This window comes from Schistocerca serialis, chromosome 7 (assembly GCF_023864345.2).
Source record: "Schistocerca serialis cubense isolate TAMUIC-IGC-003099 chromosome 7, iqSchSeri2.2, whole genome shotgun sequence".
Taxonomy (NCBI): Eukaryota; Metazoa; Arthropoda; class Insecta; order Orthoptera; family Acrididae; genus Schistocerca; species Schistocerca serialis.
In genome coordinates this window covers 595,089,606-595,109,420 of record NC_064644.1, presented here as the reverse complement: position 1 = coordinate 595,109,420, position 19,815 = coordinate 595,089,606, and the positions used below count along the sequence as shown (strand labels likewise).

Genomic DNA, 19,815 nt, shown 5'->3' with positions numbered 1-19,815 from the left:
AGGCAGGAAGATTTTTCTGTTTAGCAAAAGTGACAAAAAGCAGATTTCATAGTACTTGACGGCTCAACACAAAAGTTTTGTCTCAAGTACAGATAGTGTTGAGGATCAGTGGACAAAGTTCAAAACCATTGTACAATATGCATGAGATGAGTATGTGCCAAGCAAGATCGTAAGAGATGGAAAAGAGCCCCCGTGGTATAACAACCGAGTTAGAAAACTGCTGCAGAAGCAAAGGGAATTTCATAGCAAACATAAACATAGCCAAAGCCCTGCAAACAAAAATTACGTGAAGCGAAATGTAATGTGAGGAGAGCTATGCGAGAGGCGTGCAATGAATTTGAAATTAAAGTTCTATGTACTTTCTTGGCAGAAAATCCTAAGAAATTTTGGTCTTAAGTCAAAGCGGTAGGTGGATCAAAACAGAATGTCCAGACACTCTGTGACCAAAATGGTACTGAAACAGAGGATGACAGACTAAAGCCCGAAATACTAAATGTCTTTTTCCAAAGTTGTTTCACAGAGGAAGACTGCACTGTAGTTCCCTCTCTAGATTGTCGCACAGATGACAAAATGGTAGATATTGAAATAGACGACAGAGGGATAGAGAAACAATTAAAATCGCTCAAAAGAGGAAGGGCCGCTGGACCTGATGGGATACCAGTTCGATTTTACACAGAGTAAGTGAAGGGACTTGCCCCCCTTCTTGCAGCGGTGTACCGTAGGTCTCTAGAAGAGCGTAGCATTCCAGAGGATTGGAAAAGGGCACAGATCATCCCCGTTTCTAAGAAGGGACATCAAACAGATGTGCAGAACTATAGACCTATATCTCTAACGTCGATCAGTTGTAGAATTTTGGAACACATATTATGTTCGAGTACAATGACTTTTCTAGAGACTAGAAATCTACTCTGTAGGAATCAGCATGGGTTTCAAAAAAGACGATCGTGTGAAACCCAGCTCGTGCTATTCGTCCACGAGACTCAGAGGGCCATAGACACGGGCTCCCAAGTAGATGCCGCGTTTCTTAACTTCCGCAAAGCGTTCGATATAGTTCCCCACAGTCGTCTAATGAATAAAGTAAGAGCATATGGACTATCAGACCAATTGTGTGATTGGCTTGAAGAGTTCCTAGATAACAGAACGCAGCATGTCATTCTCAATGGAGAGAAGTCTTCCGAAGTAAGAGTGATTTCAGGTGTGCCACAGGGGAGTGTCGTAGGACTGTTGCTATTCGCATTATATATAAATGACCTTGTGGATAACATCGAAAGTTTACTGAGGCTTTTTGTGGATGATGCTGTGGTATATCAAGAGGTTGTAACAATGGAAAATTGTACTGAAATGCAGGAGTATCTGGAACGAATTGACGCATGGTGCAGGGAATGGCAATTGAATCTCAATGTAGACAAGTGTAATGTGCTGCGAATACATAGAAAGAAAGATCCTTTATCATTTAGCTACAATATAGCAGGTCAGCAACTGGAAGCAGTTAATTCCATAAGTTATCTGGGAATAGGCATCAGGAGTGATCTAAAATGGAATGATCAAATAAAGTTGATCGTCAGTAAAGCAGATGCCAGACTGAGATTCGTTGGAAGAGTCCTAAGGAAATGCAATCTGAAAATGAAGAATGTAGGTTACAGTATGCTTGTTCGCCCAATGCTTGAATATTGCTCATCAGTGTGGGATCCATACCAGATGGGGTTGATAGAGGAGATAGAGAAGATCCAACGGAGAGCAGCGCGCTTCGTTACAGGATCATTTGGTAATCGCGAAAGCGTTACGGAGATGATAGATAAACCCCAGTGGAAGACTTTGCAGGAGAGACGCTCAGTAGCTTGGTATGGGCTTTTGTTGAAGCTTCGAGAACATACCTTTACCGAGGAGTTTATCTCGTGAAGAGACCATGAGGATAAAATCAGAGAGATTAGAGCCCACACAGAGGCATACTGACAATCTTTCTTTCCACGAACAATATGAGACTCGAATAGAAGGGAGAACTGATAGAGGTACTCAAAGTACCCTCTGCCACACACCGCCAGGTGGCTTGCGGAGTAGGGATGTAGATGTAGATGCTTGTAGCAATTTCTTGCAAAGAATTACACAAAAACAGTATAGATTAAACACAGGAAAATACTATTCAAGCTGCTAGAAAGTTCTGAAGTTGAACTTCACAATAGAAAAAGCTCTTTGTTCAGAATTACAAATATGATTCACATTAGGACACTCTATTTCCAAAGACAGCTTTTGCTCTCAAGATCAGCCTATTGAAACTGACACCCGAAGATAAGAAAATTTCCAAGTAGAGGATATACAAGCTGGGCAAGACTGGAAACTACATAAATATTAAGACATCAGAAATTAGAATCTCATATGCTGTATTCAACTGTTCAATCTCCACTTTGGTGAAAATTGTACCATCCTCAATTGATCAACGCAAATAATATCAATCCATTCAGAAATCTGCCTTACTTCCATGTTCACTTCGGATAAGGACATCTTAGGCTCGTGTAACTCTCAGCACTCTCTGTGCCTCAACCTTGGCTGCTACCTAGCAGGTTGGAGAACTATATATATATATATATATATATATATATATATATATATATATATATATATATATATATATATATATATATATATATATATATATATATAAAACAAAGATGATGTGACTTACCAAATGAAAGTGCTGGCAGGTCGACAGACACACAAACAAACACAAACATACACACAAAATTCAAGCTTTCGCAACAAACTGTTGCCTCATCAGGAAAGAGGGAAGGAGAGGGAAAGACGAAAGGATGTGGGTTTTAAGGGAGAGGATAAGGAGTCATTCCAATCCCGGGAGCGGAAAGACTTACCTTAGGGGGGAAAAAAGGAAAAAAGGACGGGTATACACTCGCACACACACACATATCCATCCACACATATACAGACACAAGCAGACGTATTTAAAGTCTTTAAATACGTCTGCTTGTGTCTGTATATGTGTGGATGGATATGTGTGTGTGTGCGAGTGTATACCCATCCTTTTTTCCTTTTTTCCCCCCTAAGGTAAGTCTTAAAGTCTTTAAATACGTCTGCTTGTGTCTGTATATGTGTGGATGGATATGTGTGTGTGTGCGAGTGTATACCCGTCCTTTTTTCCTTTTTTCCCCCCTAAGGTAAGTCTTTCCGCTCCCGGGATTGGAATGACTCCTTACCCTCTCCCTTAAAACCCACATCCTTTCGTCTTTCCCTCTCCTTCCCTCTTTCCTGATGAGGCAACAGTTTGTTGCGAAAGCTTGAATTTTGTGTGTATGTTTGTGTTTGTTTGTGTGTCTGTCGACCTGCCAGCACTTTCATTTGGTAAGTCACATCATCTTTGTTTTTAGATATATTTTTCCTACGGGGAATGTTTCCCTTTATATGATGATGATGTGGAATATGTCTGTATATGTGTGGATGGATATGTGTGTGTGTGTGCGAGTGTATACCCATCCTTTTTTCCCCCTAAGGTAAGTCTTTCCGCTCCCGGGATTGGAATGACTCCTTACCCTCTCCCTTAAAACCCACATCCTTTCGTCTTTCCCTCTCCTTCCCTCTTTCCTGATGAGGCAACAGTTTGTTGCGAAAGCTTGAATTTTGTGTGTATGTTTGTGTTTGTTTGTGTGTCTTTCGATCTGCCAGCGCTTTCGTTTGGTAAGTCACATCATCTTTGTTTTTTGATATATATATATATATATATATATATATATATGTGGCAAATTTCACAAATTCATTATGCTTTCTTCTTTTTAAGAATTACTGGTACGTTATGATAATAGGCCTACAAATAATGTGAACTATAAAATTTTCTAACACTTGACACCATCATAATTATTTGGTTGAGTGTTATCTGAATCCATACATGGGTAAGCTCACTGTTAATTAATTAAGATTAAAGACTGATCAACAGCTAGTAAATGAAACATAGTATGCGTATAAGTTAGAGATGTGCTGTCCTCATTATGGGTATTTGCAAGTAAGATGTTCTGCTATTCAGTTAAAACTGTTTGTACTATGTTTCCTTCTTCTATTTAAGACATTATCAGAAAAACCATATTACTACAGTGCAAGAAGTAATATTCTGTTGAAATTCATCCATTATCAATATTTGTGTTTTATCTACAATAAACTGGCTAGTGGTATGTATATATCTGTGTCAGAGGACTGCTCCCACAAGACCATAGTGCATATATAAGCCTTATCAAAATTTGTGGTGTATATTCTTTTAGGTACCAAATGTTCACTTTACATCTTATGTGATTTACACATATATGAACATCACGTTGTCTTTGTTATGTATGGTTTTCCTATTAACAGAGCAAATGTTTCCAGAGTTTTCTTTCTCTTAATAACACTTCACACAGATGCGATTAAATAACATAAATATACAGAGTAAAATAAGGAACACTGCATTGTACACAATAAGAGTGCATGGTTTCCATTTGCTGAAAGTGCAATAACCAGAATGACGTTGTAAGAAATATAAATAGGGGAAGCTATCAGGTACCGAGCTTTTGAAACTGGGGCTTCCTGTGATGAGAGAGCAGAACAAGAGAGGGAACAGTAAGATTTAAAAAATTGATCACTTAACGTATAAATGGAAGTTGCCCAGAACGTTATGCTCGAGAGATGTAAGTGGCTCGTAATGAAATGGAACTAATCACAATGTCATTAATCATTACTTTTGCATACTTGTGTCAACTTATTTGTGACATTTTGCTCTGTGTGTAACTTGTGACTTCTGCCAACTTTTTCTCTTCCCACATCTTCTTTTTTCCTGATGAAGGAACTGCAAGTTTCCAAAGTTCAAGAATTAACACTGTTTTCAGTCTGATGTCTGCTAGTCTTGCTCTGATTCTAACAGTGTGTAAATAAATATTCTTATTTTCCTCTGTATAAGTATTCTTTTGTCCCACATATAATTAATTTTCTGACTTACATATGCACCTACTGAATTTACATTTATACAGATTCATAGTTTTACAATATTCTTGTGAGTGTGATGTCACTCCAGTTACTCCACATCTGAAAGTTTTCGGACAGGAATTTTTGTACAGCATTGTATGCAAATATTTAATACTTCAAAATCAGCACACTTACTTTGAGCAATGAATTAGCACACTCTGGTTTGATCAGTGGCTACATAACGGACACAGTAAGCCTACAGTGTCATTTTCTAGATTAGCCTAGACTAATCTTTCCTATTTACATAACGTGCTGTCAAATTTGCAATGTACCATACAAATGTTGTCCTTCATTTGACACAAACATGCAAAATGGAGGAGAAAATTGAACTGCATTATTCATTCTTGTCTCTAATACATCAAAAGATGAAATTGAAAGTTTCCAGCAATATTTTTACTTTAGGTCAAATCTATATTTTGGACAATTATCCGCAAAAGTAAATGCAGTGACTATAGGCTGCTAATTTGAAATGTGTATGATTGCGAATAGTCTGCTCTATAAATAGTGTTTGAGCAACACTGTGGTAGCAAACTTATCAAAGTACAATTCAGCCAGAAAAAACTCAACAGACCTCTGAAGATTTCTCTACAACAAATATATTTTTAGGTATAAAGCTTCACTCATAAGTCAGTTTTTATGAGCAGTATTTAAACAACTAACATAACTATTAAGCATACAAATGGAACATTTACTCTAGCTACATGACCTAAAAATGCAAGCTTCTATTTCAAAAGGCTTTGGTTAGAAGCCTGAAAAAATCCACAAACTCTTGCCACTGAGCCCATAAGGATTTTATAGCACACATGTCTCATGTATTATAAGACATGTTGTTTGACCGAAAGGTTGTAAATCTAAAGTAATTTGCTTTAGTTAGAAAGTAGTGTCTCATGCACAGATCTGGTGGAAAGTGAAGTGTTGTTGTTCTTATAATGACATACGGGTACTCATTTATACTAAGTCAGTCTAAATTGTGCTGACAATACTAGATTTGTTATCTATGAGCAAGAGTTGTACAGGATTTTGCACCACCTTTCAGTTTTATTTTTTTGTTGCTCTCTCCTCTATATAATTACACAAGCAACTCAATTTTATGTAACAGAACTGCATAACAGCATCACACAGTATGTAACTCACCCTTCCCCTGGCCAGCATTTGTTCTGCAGCATAAACATAGCCACCACATCTTGGACAGCCTTCCCCTTCTGGAGCCTTAGCTATGTTTTTCAGTGCATACACTGCATTACTCACAGCCCTGAGAAACAATTAAACTGACATGTCACAACTGTAAATATAATAATGAGTCCTACTATATTGCATCATAATTCTTGAATTACAAACAAAAAAGGAACAGCAGAATTTCTGATTGTAAATAAGTGATCCAAATTTAACTGAAAATCTTCAGAAACAGTTTTATGAAAATTATAAATTTAGATTTTTGATTTTATTTGCTTATTTATTTATGGATTTATCCTACTTTGAAAGTAAGTAAACATGAACTAGGCATGCAGTAAATAAAAATATCCAGCAACAGCACTTCAGCCAGATTTTCTTATAGGAATACTTATTTAGTCAAGCAGACTTTAGTATAACTATATAGCACTTTTGTTAATAACTGCTAGAATTCAAAAGTTAAGGTGAGTTTTGTCACATCTCCTGCAAATACACAAAGCAGTATTAGTTTAAGCACTTGTTTGAACTCTGCGTCCGCTGTTAATGACATTAGTAGTGCTGTATCTGGAGAAATGCATTAGAATAGGACTGGATGTCCACCACATCTGGATGCAACCTGAAAGAAAATTAGCTCTGTAGTGAAAGCAATGGGAGAAGGTTTGAGCCTGTACAGCTTTGCTAGGCATAGCTATTTGGACTAGGACAGCGCACGTATTATCTCACAGTTTTGGTTCTGCAAACTGGACAGCTATCAAAGATTACCCCACTTAAAAGTCAACAAAATGACTACATCTTTTGAGGGCACTTTCCTTATCCCATTACTTTTCAGCATGGGTGAAGGTGTAGATAACAGTATGTTAATACAAGCAAGCCTTTATATCTCCCATATCAGTAACTCATAATGTGCAACACTTAACTCAGCTGCAAAAATATGACCCATTGGTCATAACCTGGAAGTGCCATTAATTTTTGAAGTATAGAAACTTAAACAATAGACAGAGTAAAAAATGTATGCTGTCAATGGAAAAAAAACCACATTTATTAAAATGGTTTCAAAAATCAAAAAGTTAATAACATATGACAGCTAAAACATCTATAGAAATGACTGCTAATGCTACTCAACAAAAATCATTATACTGCAAAAAACAAAAATCATTCGCTGGCCTGAATTAGTATGTTGCTGAAACAAATCTTTGGAGGGAAAAGCAATTTAGTATTTTAAAAATAAGACAAAAAAAGCAAGATAAAGTGATGAATAAGTGTTGCACGATCTAAGTTGTTCGATGCTTTGCTAAATTAGAGAAAAAAAATGGAAAAGTGATGTTATAAAGTTTGACAGAAGTAGAGATAAAACAATTGCTCTGGTCCATGCACCAACCAAACAATGCCATAGTGTCCTCACCGATTCTCGAAGGCCGGCTTTTGACTGCAGAAACTGCTATGATGGTAAAGCACCGTCCCTATCTATGTGTAACATGGGATATGTGTGTGTAGGAATTTGCAGACAAGGAAGCTAAACCATGCTTAGCCATTTGTGAATACTAAGGGACAGTATGATGTTAACAGACAATTCTTCAGCTTATATGATTACTAATGAAATGAAATAATGACACTGAAAGATTACTAATAAACATTTATTTTTAAGGTATGATTATGTAAGAATATTGTGAAATATTGTCTCATATTTTGCTCTGTGTCAGTTCCCTGTAATGTCAAAGAAGTGAAATAATAGAATGAGAATTATGCGATGGACACAGAGCAGTGAAAACAAGAAAAAGTCATCAGTTCATGGTTGCAATCTTCATTCAGATTCAATCATACTGATTCCAAATTTCCATTTCCGCCCAAAGAAATATACACAAATAAAATTTAATGTTAGTCGTGTACTGTACTTCCCAACAGATAAGCATGATTTAGCAGTTTTGGCTATTATGTGTGTTGAGGGAAGCTAATATGGGACACTGGAAGCTAATACGGGACACTGGTGCTTCAGCACAGGGCTTTTTGCCAGCACAATGAAATAACAAGCTGCCAAATGCACCTTGCTTTATTTGGTCAGTATACATTTATTTCTTTTTATAAATGAAAGGATGGAGTGGACTTACGAATAGCTTGATCAAATTTAACTCAGTTTCAGTTTCTTTTCTTAATTTTATTAATTTCATCATTTTATACAGAATAATACAAATTATTATATTCATCTATAAATATAAATTTATGGAATTAGTGATGAATTCATATTTAATTTGTTAAAACTCAGACGACTGTACTAAAATTTAGGAATAAATGAAGTTAATTCGTTTGGTGGAAATTAGCCTACAAGCAGAGACTACTTTCAGAATGTGACACAAAAACTTTAGAAGTTTCCACATGACTTTGTACAGCACTGCTTATGACAGTGTAAATGCCAAAAATATGAAAATTACACATACAGTCAATGTTTTTAAAATATTTTTTCCTTACATTATTATTCCTATCTAACAATGATTCTGCCACTGATGAGAGAGGAAGTAGGTTCTGGCATATTTGTACTAGATCAAATGTTCCAGAGACATTACAAACTAAGGGAAGCCAACAGATGTGGCCAACTGAACATGTTAAAATATGAATCCATCTTAATTTGTAGTGACTTGTAGATGGTTCCTGAAGTTCACAAGAAAGGAACATTTCATTATATTCCACAGTCTCATCCCAAACCAGGAGGTACAGTATACCTACAGGTACAACGACATAGACTGCAGTAATCTTTAGGAATGTTGTCACAAAATTGATAATGAAGGAACATTTGATCTGATTGTAGGCTACTGGTTCTAGGGGTCTGTGTTCATTCTTTTGTGTAGTTTCAACTGTGGTGACCCACGGCTCACAGGAACGGTCCGACCTCCATGATGTGGGCGCTTGCTTGCCACAGTGCACTTGGGCACTTAGTTTCTGTTCGTGAGAAAAAAAAGACAGTGGAGGGTGTTTGGTCAACTCTGCAAGTGAAAACTGGAGGATACAGTAATGGGAGGGTCTCTTACATGATGGAGGGCCATGCAAAAACTAGTGCTACTTACATTCTGCCCATAAGAGTTACAAATCAGTTTAAGGAAAGTTAATTCTCTCACAAAGACTAGATGAATAAATACATTATTAACAAAAATTGGCAAAACTGGAGAATCTAACTGCATAGTTTCCAATCACAACCTTAAAATGAGGCATGCTGTAGAAAGGGCTCCTTAAGACAAAAAAGAAACCTCTCTTTAAGCACAACAGCAGTACAAATTCACATAACTGGTTTAATTTTTACTCTTAAGGTCCACTTTTTGTATAAATTACTAACAATACCACAGCAGCAGTAATTTTTGCATGACTCTCCCCAAAATATACACTTAAAAGGAACAAAGGAAAAAAGTTTCTCGTTGTCCTTAAAAGAGAAAGATAAAATTTTGCACCGCCATTGACTAGTTAATTTTGTTTGTTCTAAGTTGGTTATTACAGATACTTAAGAAGTAAAAATTATAAAGAGATCATAGGTAGCCACATGAAACATTTAGCCAACTAGTGTGGCTCTTCAAAGTCTCTAACAATTGATATTAATGCCAGGCTACATTTTATTCAAGTTGATGCAGTTATGTGGCAACCAGTGTCCTCTTTTCATACATGTAATGAAAACAAGTAATAATTCATAAACCATATAAAATGACAATTAATAAAAATGAGTAAGTTAATGATAAGGAAGCGCCCTCAAATTACTCCATTCTAAAACACATACAATTCCAGAACCCTCTATTTTTGCCTCAAACTGAAAAAGTCATACAAACTCAAATCTTATCCCTTTGCTTTGTAATACAGTATATTCATAGGAAGTCATACGAGAACTGCAAGAAAACTTCATTTCTGATGTGAAGTTTAGGTGTTAGGATGCTCTATTTGCTAAATTCTTTCTGGAATATTTGAATCCCTGCAATTTATATTTATTTTACGACTGCCCATGGTTTTATTCTTATATTGTTTAATATCTGTGATTTGCAAACTTTGATTTGTTATACAACATGCATTTTGAATATCTCAGTGCAAATTGATGACATAAATCTTCTAAATGTACAACACTGCATAAATCATAGTGCATATAGCATTTAAAAAAATGAGTTCATTAATGGCCTACAAAGTAAATTTGTTAGTTTTGTTACTCTTTCACTTTAGAAACATATATACATGTATCGGTCAACTGTACAAAATAAATATCTTGTAACAGTAAACATCTTAATATCATAACTTAAATACAGCACTTTTTAGGTCACTGACCATTGTACTTACACTTTATATATTTTTTTGAAGAACAAAGAGCTCAGTGACATAAATTAAATGTAATACTTCTTATGTTCATCATATATTTGAAAGTTATTTTTCCTGTGTCAAAAATTGGCTGTGTTTGCTTATTTGATTGCACAAAATATGGTCTCAATTCAGCTGGCATTGTTTACAATACCATGTTAATGGGCACAAAATTCTCACAATACATTTGGCTTCATGGGAATATTGAAATTGCTGCATAGAAAAACATATGTAGATGACACAACACACCTTACTTAATGGGGTGATTTATATAGTGCTTCACTTGCAATTAAATCTGATGTGTTTCAGTCACAAGATTATTTGGGAGTAGGAGCTAAAAATGGCAAATTGCTGAGAATATTCTGTGTGTGTGTGTGTGTGTGTGTGTGTGTGTGTGTGTGTGTGTGTGTGTGTAGATGAGTATTTGAAACTAGTATTTGAAACTTATGACAGAGGCATTCATATTTTGCTTGCCTACAATATTTCAATAACTGAATATAATCAATTTTTTGTATATAAAATAAGAAGCATTACATTTAGACAATCAAGAACTATGTAGCCTTGTGATGTCTCACAGAGAAATTCAACAGATATCTCAATAAGAAGGAAAAAACTGCTTACTCTCAAAAGTACCGGCACTGTTATAATGAATTGGAAAGACAGCCTCACAATTAAATATGTGTGGTATTTATTGCTACATGCACATGCAGAGTAAACGAGAAACTTACTGTTCAGCGTCTTTCTGCAGGTGGTCTCCGGTGTCCATGCTAAGGCAGCCAGCACCACCACCAAATCCATAGCCCTTGGGGCCAAACTTGCGGGCGTGGCACACCTTGCAGTAAAGCTCCCCCTCGTGCTCGGAGCAGTTGGTGGAGTCGAGCAGCTTGTTACACATTCCTGTCATGCAGTCGAGTAAGATGTCAGAACACTGCACCATTAAACAAAACTAATACAATTACTAATTAACTTCGCATGAGTCACAACAGTATTTATTTGTCTTACAGACTTTCCCAAACGTTTTGGTTTCCTTGCTTTCTTCTTCTTATTACAAAAAATATTTCTGTTTTAGCACCTTGATAACAGCCTAATATATCTAGATTATGTGCAAGTGATAACAATAACATTAATCTGTTACAAAATACTTTTTCTACTATTGGTGGTGTGTGTAAATTTCAGTGACTTCCATGTCCAAAATAAACAGTTTTTTATCAGGTATTATCCCCTGTGAGAAACAATATTCAAGAAGTAAAAAATCAAGTAGAAAAGATTATCTGATTTCAATATTTTTGGTCACTTGTCTGGCAATTACATAAACATTTATTTTCAAACATGGTGCTCACATTGTCTTATGATCTGTTTTTCTTGAGTTTTCACTCATTTTGATATTAAATTTACTATGTGTTATCTAGACTGAACCAATAACTGTTTGGAAGAGTGTGTTTATGACATCTGATATGAGACTATTCTCTGTATTATTAACATTATTGTGAAATCTTATATTAAAAAGAAGACAATACAGGTGGAGGGAAGGAGAGGAATGTTCTCAATATTTGACAGCCAATTTTGTGAAGCTAAATGAAATGTAGTTATCACTGGTGCGCAGTAGGGCAAGTTCTTAACTAATAGTGAAGATCAAATCAATTACCATATGTGTTTAATCTCGTTACCATATGTGTTTCATGTGACCAGAATTAGTGCAGTAAGAGTGGTGGAAGTAAGTTTCTTTTACTTTGTGCAATGCAAGAAGAAAGGGTACTCATTCAACAACACATGACACATATGCCCATATTTAGGATTCATTTGAAGTCAGTAGTACTATTCAAGATACTAACAATCAAATAGCTCACAACTATAAATAGTAAAGGTATATTCACACTGTAGTCTCACTGCTAGCATATTGCTGCTCACACAGGCACATCGCTGTTTGTGCAGCTTGCTCGTTAGGATCATTTACCATGCATCTGTTAGTACTGCTAATTCAGTGGATTATGTGCAGTGGTGTGAAGTGAAAATTATGTGCTCTGTATCATTTGACAAGAGTGTATCTCATTCGTTCACCACAAAAATGTAGTTGTTGGTGTGGGAAATGGAAGTATGGAGCACATCTTTTCAGAGTAGAAAGTGCACACTATAGATATTTCTACAAGTTCTATCAACAGCACTTTTTTCAGACAGTTAAAGATATTGCAACAAACTTTATGATACACTGTATGTATTACTGAACCACAAACACGTTCAGCCTGACACTGTGAATGCATTTTTTGTGGGAGAGAGATTGGTACACACTTTGAGGTAATATTTGTCAGGTTTTATTTATGTCTGGCTCGTGTACTATGTATGTCACAACTAGATTTTTGTTCTAATATTTTACCAAATAAAAATAAATTTACAAGAATTGTTACACCTATGTACTACCCTATAGGGAACAATTGTGATGTTCTGTACGCCTTTGCTCAAGACTTCTTTGTGATAAAAAAGGGTTGAAATAGCCATTAACAGTTCTCTCTCTTGAAGTTATCTGGAAAGCTCATAACAACCCCTAATGTGTTTGTATGATGACCAAAGGAAACAAATAATGAGAACAGTTCTGTTAACAATGGAATGGTTAGACTGATCTTAAAGAAGTCAGTCACAGACCACGTTTCAGGAAACAGTGCTCGAAACACAAACCAGCTTGATATCCCCACCTGATGCAGACTCAATGTGGTCAGCAATGATACTGGAGATTATGTGCATTGGCAAGACTCACTGAGCTTGTTCCATTATTGGGCAGAAAGGTTGTAGTGTAAGCATGCATTAACAACTTCAGCTGCCGGGCTACAAAACTTTACATAAAGTCTGAAAAAGTCTATGGAACCCAATGACAACTGTACTGCAAGTGTATGGCTGTAAAATGGAAGTGTACATTTTAACCCTGTGAATGGTAATCAGTGGCTTTAATATTGTAGGTGACTTGTAGGCATGTTCAGTGAAATTGAGGAGTTTTCTGGAAAAGTGACTTGATCTGATCAGTGACAGTTGAGGCTGAACAGTCACGTAATCTATTAGGTCAGGCAAATGCTCTCATACTTCTATAAATATCTCGACTACAGGGTAGGGTGATGCACAGAGCACATAGGTAGTTGCAGGGAAATTAATGGGTTCACATAACATCCTAACAGGTCTTTGTATTATTTGTCTATGATGAGTGGTGGCAGATATGCTGCAGTTCATTTTCCCACTTACATATGCATTCCTCCTAAAGATAACATCATTAGTCTGAAATGTGTCCTGCTGGCAAGACTGACCCAGTGCCTCACATGTGTTATGGCCCAGTCATATCCTGACACTCGACATTACTAAGAGAAACCATCCCTATTTAGTCTACAAGGGATTTTTACATGCCCAGTGTCCTATGATAATATCTCTCCACCTGTGATGCACATCAACAGAGTTACTCATATGGGATAGTGGCTTGTGTACCCCTCAGTGTAGAATTAATTCCTAATGAAACGGTTGCTAATTTTGCTGTTGTCTAGCAACAGTGTTTTGCTGAACTGTGGTTCATCTGTCTATCATTACAATCAAACTGATGTCAGTACATTGTTGACTATGTCAACTGACCCACACATTATGATTTTACCCAAGCAACGTATTATTGCTTGACATTTGACATCATGGCTGCATAGAATTAGAAATAACTGCCCCATGTGTCTAGCAATTATGATATGGCTATGATCAAATGTATGTCTTATCCATGTTGTATGGGCTGGACACTCAGATGGCAAATACACAATTTTATCAGCATCACAAACAAATACTGTGCCAAACCCTTCTCTTTGTTGCTGCATTTACTTCCACCTCAAATAGTCATCCTTCCAGTTCTTTATAAAGGTGCGCAAGTAAAGTTTTTGTACTTATAAAAAGCATAAAGTAAGATATTATGCATTGGACAGTTCATATTGAGAGTAAATTTTCTCTTGTCGCTGTGTGCCAAGTTCTTAGAAAATGAAAGTTCAACCACTCATAAGGATGGTAGAATATTCTCTTTGTTGCAACCTTACAGGTTGCTTCTGTCTGAAGTTCTTAGTTCTTTTTATATCAGAATGCTAAGTGAGTTCGATCTGAAATTACAACTGCAGTCAGAGAATATTATTCGCTTTTATCTGAATCTCATTTTCTCTCATTATTTAAATAAGGTACTTATCACACATAAAAATGGGTTTAGTATGCCATAAAATTCAAGTTAAAAGGAGCTTGGTCAAAAATTTGGCTAACTTTACTTATGCAACTATTATATTCTTAAATATGTTTGTTTCTACTAACAGATATCAAATAATTTATTTCTTATTGATTGAAATTGCAGATGTGAGTAATACGACTCAGCTTCAGGCATAAGTCTCAAATGTAAATTTCCACACAGGCATAAATATAGCCACTAGTCCCAACATCAAGTGAGCATGAACAGTGTCCAAGTCATACAGTACACAAAAAATCATAAGCCAGATAGAAAGCATGACAGTAACATATTTTTTATGATCATATGGTCCAGATCGACAGTTGGATAGCAAATGTTATGTCCTCAAATATGCCTGATAACTTTCTGACTTAATTGTCAGCTATAAAAAGCACAACACTTTTGACTGTACAAGGTTAATCTCCTGTGTTGTTAATATGATAACGATTGTTTGTTTTCTGCTTACAGAATTTTTGAATAGTGTCCACTACCAGCAACAGATATAATACACACAGCCTCACCAATGTCACTCAAAGAAAGAACTTAACATTTATTTTTATCCATAAAAGTTTCTGTTTTCATATCTACAGTCCCATGTTCGTTTCACACTTCCAATCAGGTGAATATAGTAATCTTCGAATTTTGATTCACAGTAAATGTCTTCATTCTTAAGAATGGTAATATGGCTTATTATGGCATCCATCACAGCCTAAGGGATTGAGATATGTTCGCTTTGACATTTAACTGCTGCAATTTTTGCAATTCCCTTTTTACAGGGAACAGTCATTCTTTCTCACAGTGACAAATATTTTTAGATTTTTTTTTTTTTTTTTACAAAGGAACTGAAGATTTGCCACTGTCAGGCACTTGTGCTGACAAAATGCCAGAAAAACTGTCAAACATTGGCTTAAGAATCCAAGTCAGAAACCAACAACCAACATGGCAACAAGCGGCCATAAAAGCCACAATAATTTTGTATTTCTTAGAATGTTTATAAAAGATGACAATGAAAACTTTAGGCTAATAAAGCTGAGAGATGAAAGTGGGATCCCTTGAACAGGAAACAATGGTGAGTGACTATCTGAGGCCATTTCACAATACTCACCACACTTGAAGCACATTTTGTGCCATTTCAGCCCACCAGCTACTCTCTCTTCAGCAGCATACACAGATTTGCCACATTTAGGGCACTTTGGGTTCTCGATAGGCTTGAAAGGCATTTTGCTGGCCGGGTATCACTCACGTAACCTGAAACAATAAAAAAAAAAACCTTTTTAATTGAAAGATATTTGCTACAAATAAAGTCAAATAAGTTTAATGTTTTTCTAATTCACATGTTCTCTGTAATGTAGTTGGAAATCTATGAGCAGTCATCAGTTATCAGTTCAGAAGCAAAATATACCATTGGGTGAATGGTTATCAGCCTAGTCCAATATTATTACGTGAGCATTAGCTGCACATACTTCTGCTGATATGGCAAGTGAATTTGAGTTGTCCAGTAGGAGCTGCCTATTAACACCATACAGTGAAAAAACTAAAATCAAAAACAACTGTCATAAACAGGAAATTTTATGAACTGAATTTTTATGCTTGTCCCAAGAAGATCTCAGAACTAAAATATTATTACACTGCTGGCCACCGTAAATGCAACACCAAGAAAGACAAGAGGTAGCACAACAAAATTTATTTTGTAGATAACATGTTGACCAAGTATCAAATGATTACGTTTACAGACGTCTGTGACATGTGGTTCCTGCCAGAATCAGTAGGCAGAGTAGCCGCCATTGTTGGAGATCACCGCTGCCACACGTCTCGGCATTGAGTCAAAGAGACGTTGGATGTGTTCCTGGGGTACAGCAGCCCAAGCAGCTTCCACACATTGCCAAAGATCATCTGGTGTGGCAGCTGGGGAGGTAATCTGGGTCATTCGTTGAGCAACCATGGACCACATGTTTTCTATCGGCGACAGATCCGGAGAGCGAGCCGGCCAGGGAAGCACTTCAATCTGGTTATTGACGAAGAACCTTTGGACAATGCGTGCCACGTGTGGTTGCGCATTATCCTGTTGAAATATGGCTGTGGCCGAGCCCTGAAGGTAAGGAAGGACAACTGGCTCCAGCACCTCGGATATGATGCGCCTGCTATTTAAAGTACCGGCAATGCGTATTAGAGGCGTGCGAGAGTAATATCCAATACCGCCCCATACCATAATACCCGGTGCAAGACCAGTGTGGCGGTGCATAATGCAGCTGTCCAGCATCCTCTCTCCACGGTGTCTCCACACTCGAATCCGACCATCGTGGTGCTGCAGACAGAAGTGTGCCTCGTCAGTAAAGACAATGTCATTCCATTCTGCCGTCCACATCCGTCTGTCATCACACCATTGGCGACGGAGACGTCTGTGGTTCTGCGTCAATGGTAGACGAAGCAATGGACGTCTTGCAGACAGACCACTCTGCTGTAAACGGCGTCGAATGGTACGCGCAGACACTGGATGATGCGTTACAGACGCAATGTGCTGTGCTATGGTTCGGGAGGTCACTGAGCGATCCGTCACTGCCATGCGCACAATTTGCCTATCAGCACGTGCAGTGGTGCATCGAGGTGAATGCGATCGACCACGTCGGTCCGTCGTACCCTCCTGCATCCAACGGTCACATATCCGCATTACAGTTGTTTGGTTTCGTCCAACACGACTAGCGATTTCTCTGTATGATAATCCACAATCTCGGTAAGCCACTATCCTTCCTCTGTCGAACTCGGATACTTGATCAAACGATGTTCGCTGTTGTCTACGAGACATAACTGATCGTCTTGTGAAACAACCACAAGGTAAACACACGTGCCGAACGTGCACTCGTCGAAATCGCCAAGCCTTAAATGTCGCTATGAGGTGGTGCCACAGGCGCGCGTGATGTGCGTCTGCGCTGAAATTCTAATCAGTTGCATATCTCATCACTGCAAACCCATGGTGCAAATTTCACTTGATTCGGATGCTTCCTTCAGGGTGTTGCATTTACGGTGGCCAGCAGTGTATATTGCTGTATCATTCATATTAGTTTAGTGATACCTAATTTCCTTAAATTTACCTATAAATAATTTCCAAAAAATTGCTTGTACGGGCTACAAGTGTGGAATTTTCTTTGTGAAAATTATAGTTCAAATGCATTGTTCTGTGACTAGTACTAGGCACTGGTTTGTGCTACAGTACCCCAGGCCAATTTAAGGTCCAAATGACATAAACAGCTGCTTGGGGCAAAATTTGTATACAGGGTGAAAAATAATTAACAGTGAAAACTGACAGGGGTGAAAGTATACAGTAATATGAGCAAAATTTTTCCAGTATGCATGAATCTGCAAATAAGTCATTTGTGAGATAACTGTGGATGTGTGGTTATGAGCCATCACTAATTTCGATATCAAATATTTTCCTAGTTAGTACAAATGTATTTGAAAAGTAACTTTTTTGATTAAGGTCCCATTTAATGGATTTCAAATTTCACTAAAAGAAGAAGTTTGGATCCAGGCTTTTTGCTAGAAGTTCTTCACATAGCTTATTATCTTATATTACAAAAAGCAATTTTAACTGACAAATTTCCTAATATTTTTGTAAGGTTCTGAATTCTATTGACTTTACCTACATCTGTAAATGATAATGAGAGGAATTTTTCAAAACTCAATGTATACATTAAGTTAATACTTTTTTATAGAACAGTTGTGTGGACTGACAACTTTAGCTGCTGAAAGTGATGCCTTCATGTCGGTAGGTTCAGATCCTATTATGAGAAATTTTACTGAGTTAAAGGTTATAAAAATGTCTATATGGTGTTTTTATGAAAGGGGAAATTTGGATTTATACTGGACTTCATTAATACAATTTTGTCCTTTCATATCAAACAAAAACTTCTGTTTTCCTTTTCAGTAGTATTCATATAGTTTTTGAATATGTTAATCAATTGTGAATTACTTCCATGATAAATTTTCTCAAATTTAACTACTTACTGATGAGTTTTCTACACACAAAACTTACACAGTTAAACAGTGTTTTATCTTTAATACCTCAACACAAATTTAGGTGATATTTTTGTACTTATGTCCCACTTTTACTGATGGAAAGTGAAATAATTTACAAATCATAACATTAAAAAATTTTGTTATTAGAGTAAAACAAAGAAATTTTGTTCTTTCATCCTTTTCACTCAGTTTAATCGACAGCACATAGTACTGAAACTAGGATAATACAATAGGTCTAGTTCTTTCAGTTTTCACTAAAAGATTTTAAGGATCTCAGGAAATGTCTTACATATAAATGAATTTTCTTCTTTTAATATTCAGCACTGGAATAAGAAACAGAAATTTATTTCTGTTACAGAGGAATGCGTATTTAGAACTTATTTTAAAAGGAAAGGGAAACCGTTTCCACGATCAATGGATTTAGATTTATTTTTAATCATGTAACCAAGGAGAGGCAACTAATTTCTGAAAACGAGGAGGGGGAGGTGGACACAAAATGACGTGTCACTTTTGCTTCCTACACAGAGTTAATGAAATGATACAACTTTCTACATAACAGCCTTCTAATTCACATTTATCCTTGGGAATCACAAAATTTCCATCCCCTCCTGATATGCTGCATATAAGCTTGATTTCTGGGAGTGCTATTATGTACATGCATATAAATCTGCTTCGCATTGTTTTATTTACGAAAAGATGTTATTTAAAGAAGCTATTTAAGGAAAAAGTTAAGAAAACTTACGGAACTAAATTGCGGGACACATCGTTACATTTTGGTTGGTACTGTTTGAAATAAGATTTCTTTCGCTGTACATTTAATCATGTTTATCGTTACTCACTGTTTAAGACCTCGCAAAGAGAGTGTTACCTAATTTTGTTAGAGGGCATTTTATATTATCGCTTTTTTATTTGAATTTCTACAGTCAATGCAAATGACTTTCTAATACAAGTATCAAGTTCATTATATAGCTTTTTGCAGCAAATCTCACGTGAGACGAATTTTATGGATACCTTGTGAACATTTAAAAGAGAAGAAAAGTATATTTTTGGAACCACCTCTGTAGCCAGTATCAACAAACATGTGTCGGTAAGATAATATTAAA

The 19,815-nt window shown here is 36.5% G+C and overlaps 1 protein-coding gene across 4 annotated transcripts in view; it reads right to left on the bottom strand.

The window, feature by feature from the left end:
• LOC126412867 (muscle LIM protein Mlp84B-like) overlaps positions 1 to 19,815 on the bottom strand; it is a 58,867-nt gene that overhangs the window by 26,080 nt on the left and 12,972 nt on the right. For all 4 annotated transcript variants that reach the window (XM_050082742.1, XM_050082739.1, XM_050082740.1 and 1 more), the window contains exons 2-4: positions 15,804 to 15,946; positions 11,211 to 11,379; positions 6,130 to 6,247 (exon numbers count right to left, since the gene is read on the bottom strand). In XM_050082742.1, coding sequence (XP_049938699.1) covers positions 6,130 to 6,247; positions 11,211 to 11,379; positions 15,804 to 15,918 — 402 coding nt within the window. In that variant the 5' untranslated portion in view covers positions 15,919 to 15,946. The remainder of the gene's footprint in view (positions 1 to 6,129; positions 6,248 to 11,210; positions 11,380 to 15,803; positions 15,947 to 19,815) is intronic.